The sequence below is a fragment of the Diadema antillarum genome, unplaced genomic scaffold (genome assembly GCF_040938485.1).
Source record: "Diadema antillarum isolate AM-2024a unplaced genomic scaffold, OU_Dant_1.0 seq00000732_RagTag, whole genome shotgun sequence".
In the NCBI taxonomy this organism is placed as follows: Eukaryota; Metazoa; Echinodermata; class Echinoidea; order Diadematoida; family Diadematidae; genus Diadema; species Diadema antillarum.
In genome coordinates this window covers 1,089,904-1,095,987 of record NW_027271633.1, presented here as the reverse complement: position 1 = coordinate 1,095,987, position 6,084 = coordinate 1,089,904, and the positions used below count along the sequence as shown (strand labels likewise).

Genomic DNA, 6,084 nt, shown 5'->3' with positions numbered 1-6,084 from the left:
ACTACAGGTGATTTGTTGGCATTTGTGCAGCTCCATGTTACTTACATAACAATTGTACAGTCTACTTGAAAATATAAATTGTAAATTAACAGATTTTGTGAGCTTCTGCATAATGAACACAAAGAGAGCATTATCGGATTCTGTTGACAGTTATTTGTAGGAGTAGCCTGATGAAACAGACAGTTCTTTATTAAAATACAATGTATGTTGTATTTTTAGTTCAATACCCATGATGTGAATGATATATATGAGTGTGTATGTGTGTGTGTACAGTATATATGTGAGATTTACACATAATTTCTCATTCTAGTTAAAGGGAAACACATGTTTGCATGATCACTCTTCATACATGTAGTTATTGCGGCTGCTTTTTGGTTAATATCTATTTGAAGAATATTGACAACTTAGCAGAATGGATGAAAGTCTTACAGTGGTTTGGGGGCCTAAAGATACAAATAAGCACACATGAACTGCTTGCAGATACATAATATGTGATACATGACTATGATGAAAACAAAATATCATATCTTACACGTGTACATGAAAACAAAAACACACAAAATGATATATCATAACTTAGTTGACAATTTTACACTATCCTAGTCACAAACATAAGACTGTATTTCATAAGATGCATAGTGCAAACAAGTCATATAATCATTTTTTTTAATTAATGCAGTTTGACTGCATTGTTTGTGATATTTTTGTGTAAAAAGTAATACAAATGTGAATATATCTTTGTATTTACATAGGATAGGGTTGAAATCACCTAGCCTAGCATCTATTCAAAATGTGGAGCAAAGTAAAAACATATTAAATTTGCCCAAAACAAATGTAAGTGAAAGGCTACTGTGCTTGTTCATATATTGCTTGTTGATATTATAATGAATGATGTATATGTTTTGTGTGTATATATATACCAGAGGTGATAGTCATGTAAATACATCATATTTACAAATAAAGAAATCACTAGGGAAGCATTACAGGAATATAATTGTAAAGTTTTAGGTTTACAGTTACAAGGCATGTACTCAGGTCCTAGGATTAATTCTTTCCATTTTTATCAAATTTGTTGTCTGTGTAATCAACTCTAATACACATCAAATTCACTCAATAATCACACATGACCTAAATTGCATGAGGCAAATACTGTGTTGTAATGAGCATGACTTATGATAAATATTTCTTCCTCTAATGTTCCTGTATCTATGCACACGGAATAAGCTATTATTGTGTGAGTACCCTCAACTACCCCCAACTCACAGTGTCACACTACATGGCGATAATTCATGTTTGCGGATGCTGTTGATACAGATATAATGTCAGAATATGTTCGCATCCATACAGTATATGATGCCAATGGTCTATGACATTGGCTGTGTACATGTATATCTCAGTCATGCGCAAAGTCAGATATTGAGCTATAATATGCTAATCTCTCTGTTCATTGAGTCTAAATGGGAAATTTGTGTCAACTTGACTTGCTATATGTTTGGACTGATATGCCCATGTCTAAATATGGAGTATGTGTCGGCACAGGAGTATAGTACAAAGAAGGTCTAACCTTCAGATAAAAACTACAAATATGGCTAACGATTTTGCAGGTGTGTCCAGAAACATAAGCTACGAGGTTAGACGTCTGTTTCTATGCTAAGAGCATTCAGATTGTTATTTCTGACGCAATTACCCTGAACATTATTGGATTTGGAATTGCCATTGTGGTTTGATTTCTTACTCCCTGACTCAAGTAGCCCCTCCTCCATCTCCACAAAGTCATGCGAATCCAACTCACTATTACCTTCACTTTTGTCCTCTATAGAGGGCGTTTGTTGGAACGGACAACTGGGCACATGTGAGTAGTTTGAGGAATCTTCACTGTCTGCCTCCCTGTGGTAGAAATAATTGAAATTGGACACGATTACGGGAACGGGTAGCGCGATTGTTAACACGCCGGTAACGGCGCACAGCGACCCCACAATTTTAGCACCTGTACTTTTTGGCTTCATGTCACCGTAACCCACGGTAGTCATGGTTACCACAGCCCACCAGAATGCGTCTGGGATGCTTCTGAAGACTGGCTTACCCTTATCATCTACGCTGTCTGCATCGGCGAAGTACACGGCACTGGAATACAAGACCACGCCGATACAGAGGAAAAATATGAGCAAGCCAAGCTCTCGCATACTGGCTTTTAGAGTCCGGCCAAGAATTTGTAGGCCCCGCGAGTGTCGAGACAGCTTGAATATTCTGAAGACGCGCACAAGTCGGATAACACGAAGGATGGCTAAAGACATTGTCTGGCTGTTGGTGTCAGTGGAGGACTGTGCGATCATGGTGCCCAACTGTATGAAATAAGGAAGTACTGCTATAATGTCAATGACATTCATTACGTTTTTTGCAAAGTTGAGTTTGCTTGGGCTGGAAAGGAAGCGTACCAAAATCTCAAATGTGAACCAAACAATGCAGCACGTCTCTATGACAAAGAACGGTTGTTGGAAGTATGCTGCCAGGTCGTCCTTTGACACGGCAGCATCTGCTTCCGACATGTTACCCGCCTGAGTAAGAGTGGGCACTGTTGTCGCAACTGACTCCCCACAGCTAATTTCTTGGCCATTCTGACTGATTTTACGAGAATCTTTGAACTCAGGCATTGTTTCCATACAGAAGATAACGATAGATATGAGAATTACAGACACTGATATCACAGCTACAACTCTTGCTATGCGCGAAGACTCGGGATATTCAAATAGAAGCCACATTTTACGTTGAAAGAGATTCTTAGGCAAGACTTTTTCCTCATCCTGAATAAAGCCTTCGTCTTCACGATACTTTGTGAGGGCGTCGTCGCCGAGTTCATAGAATTTGATTTCCTCGGTGAAAACGTCGATTGGGACATTGACAGGCCTTCGTAGCCGACCTCCACTCTGGTAGTAGTACAAAATGGCATCGAAGCTTGGCCGGTTGCGATCAAAGAAGTACTCATTCCGTATGGGATCAAAGTATCTGATTCTACGCTGAGGATCTCCTAGTAAAGTGTTCGGAAACTGGTTGAGGGTTTTCAGGTGTGTCTCATAGTGCAATCCGCTGACATTGATAACTACTCTCTCCCATCCAGGATCCTCACTTGCCATGTCATCACCACTGTCGCTGCTGTCATCACCTTGCTCCAGTAACCGTGGCAATGACCGGCAATTGCTCATGCCCGGTCCGATGCTGGCTCCGCCAGGCGAGTGCGTCAGGGACCGTCGGTAGTGCTGCGGGGTTGCGTAGAGGTTCCCCTGCGGCTCAATCCCAGCCATGGCTGCCTCCATTTTGGACCCTCCCGGTGAGGTAAGGGGCTTCCCCTTCTGGGCCCCGGACCACGGGCGCAACCCTCTGGAGTGCGACCGAGACCAAACGGGGTTTAGACCCCACCGCTCGATCAAATCTATTTTATTAAACAGGGTGGCGGTTGGGGGTTTCCACTTTAGAAAGAAAAAAAGAATCGCGCAGACATAGAACAAAAAATGCAAGTTTCGATAAGACGTGATAGCTGCAAAGTGTAAAACTTGGGGGACTGAAGCTATAAACACTCTTCACAGCTAAGGAAACTTCTTGAATGAAATGCAAAACTTAAATTGTTATTCTGTGCACAAATATCATACTCAAACCAACACTGTTTGCTTGCATTAAGCCAAGCAAGAGTACAACATGGTAATATACTCAGATGAAATATATAACCACACAAAACATACAGATGCAAAGTGGGATTGAATCCCCTCAGGGATAGGTGTATATTTGCTAGTGAATTTGGCAATTGGGTTTGTTTCACTTACCACAATGACATCAATCAAAAATAAAAGGAGGGAAACCTATAGTATCAGTTGACGATTATGAATGATACCACCGGAGAGCAAGCAATAACCTCACTCTCACTTCAAACTCCTTCCTTTCTCCCTATCTGATGAGAGACAATTTGTGTAACGCACACTCACGAAAAATGGCAAAGGTGTGCTTCGTTTACAGGTAGAACGCCCATTACAGCTCCAAATGTTGTAGACATTTCACCACTTACATGGCTAACATTTCCGAGTTCTGTCCACGGAAAGTTTTGTACTAACGAGCCTCACCGATTGTACGTGATGGGTTGTGTTCGCTCTGTTCCGCAGCGAATAATGATCACTGGATGTAAACATGGAAGATGGATGGAGAAACCGAGCACTGTGACTGCGAGTTCTGCCCGTCTCTAAGTTTCTCGTGTCGGGCGCGAAACTATCACGAATCTTCCTCGATTTCGTGGATGAACCACCGCAAAATACTGGTCCTCCTCCCCCTATCTATGACGAGATAAGAGTCGAGCTCCATGCCTCAAGCAGGCCCTAAACTTTCACATCGCTTCATCAGGCATCTAACGTCTGCCCAATCTCCTCCACGCAGCATGTGTGCGTGCCGTACAACTGAAGTATCTTGGTAGAGGTAGATAGATGCGCAGGGCGATGTATTACTATCTACGGTAGCTGGTAACACTGGGGCGCTCTAACACACAGGCCATGGCACGTACTGGCGAAGCGCGTGCATTAATGGCGATAGAGAAAGTAGGTAGTTCGGTCGCCTGTCGCCGTCGTCGCTGCAAGCTTCGTAGAGGCCCCGTTCGTCGCCTCTCCCTCTGCAGCCCCTTTTCAGTCTCTCGTTGACTTCTACCACGGAGAAGTACCAGAGCTAGGGCGGGCGAAATGGCGTAATCCCGGTACGACGAACATAATGATATGCCCGCCAGACTTGCTGAGCAGACCCTATAATGCACGAAACGCGTGTACACATGTATAATTACGAGTGTGTGTCTTGTGCCTTGCGTAGCAGAGATTTGTCACACACACAAAATAATGCATTTCTTGCGCGGTGCTGGGCAGCGCTAACATCCAAACTGGGAAAATGGTAGAAGAAAAGGGATATATTATATTTCAATAACTGTGGAATAAGAACATAAACGCCTTTAATCATTTTCGCATTGTTTTATGATGAAATAGTAGACCAGTGCACGTGCCTCCAACTGATAGAATAATAGTGAAGAGTTTCCCTCTTTCATCTTTTGCTTGCTGTTTCTTATCGAATAATCTAGGCCAATTACGCCATACAGAGGTATAGACCAAGGTGAGTAGCAGGTGTCAAAATGTGGTCCTGCTGGTGGTATATATGGTGGAGATATTCTGATGTTTTGTCATTGCTATGTGGGCTGCTGAGATAACCCGTGCCAGAAAATAACAACAAAAGTAGAACAATCTATATAGTAAGCTGTTAGTAGTTTACTCAATCATTTTTTTTTCTTTAATATGTAAGAGCTATTTTCAGAAGCGGCGTCATCAAACTGACTGGCGCCACAATAGTTGTAGGCTGCATTCCCGGTGTTTGCAGCTGACAAATTGTCCTGCAAATGAGGCGTTTGATCACAAAACATGTTAAGCGCCATTCTCAAACAATTTAAAGTAAGTCTATCATCAGAGCAAAACAGTCCTAAACCATGTAAACCTTTCAGTAATACCTAACTTGTTACATAACAAGCTGTTCAAATTTTCTTAGTAATTAAGCTGGTCGCCTTGATAGGTCTTCCTATAATTATGTTTATTCCAATCAATAGATCACGAGCTTATGATATCCAAAGTTTCATTACTTATCGTTCACTCATATTGTATAATCATCAAGTTCACTTCTTCTTCTTTTTTTTTTTTTTTTTTTTGGGGGGGGGGGTCCATCATCGGTTTTTAATTCGCTTACATGTGGGTGAAAAGAGTGTTTTTCCTGAATTGCACCATGTATATAAATATTACCACCAGGATGAATATCATGCCACTATTTCGTGATGGATTTTGTGTATTAATATTGCTATTTGCCTCACCTCGTAATGTTTGATTAAATCTCATCATGTTATCGCAATGTCATTCTTTTCAGATATGTTCAAATAACTTGGAATTGAAACGAAATGGTTTTTATACTTCCTACGTTAAAGGTAAAAACTAACTGATCTGTATCATCATCTTTTGAAAAAAAAAATATTGACGTTAAGAATGATGCAAGGTTCACGTATTTAGTGTAGGCAGCAAATTGTGA

General features: G+C 41.2%; 1 protein-coding gene across 1 annotated transcript; it reads right to left on the bottom strand.

Annotated features, from left to right (window-relative positions):
- Nucleotides 1-627: 627 nt before the first annotated feature.
- Nucleotides 628-4,363, bottom strand: LOC139738267 (potassium voltage-gated channel subfamily A member 1-like). Its single transcript, XM_071648916.1, has one exon. The coding sequence runs from the start codon at nt 3,309-3,311 to the stop codon at nt 1,632-1,634; it is 1,680 nt and encodes a 559-aa protein (XP_071505017.1). The 5' UTR covers nt 3,312-4,363; the 3' UTR covers nt 628-1,631.
- Nucleotides 4,364-6,084: the final 1,721 nt, after the last annotated feature.

Excerpts from the sequence above, each read along its gene's own strand:
- LOC139738267 (XM_071648916.1), bottom strand. The coding sequence starts at position 3,311 with ATGGAGGCAGCCATGGCTGGGATTGAGCCGCAGGGGAACCTCTACGCA.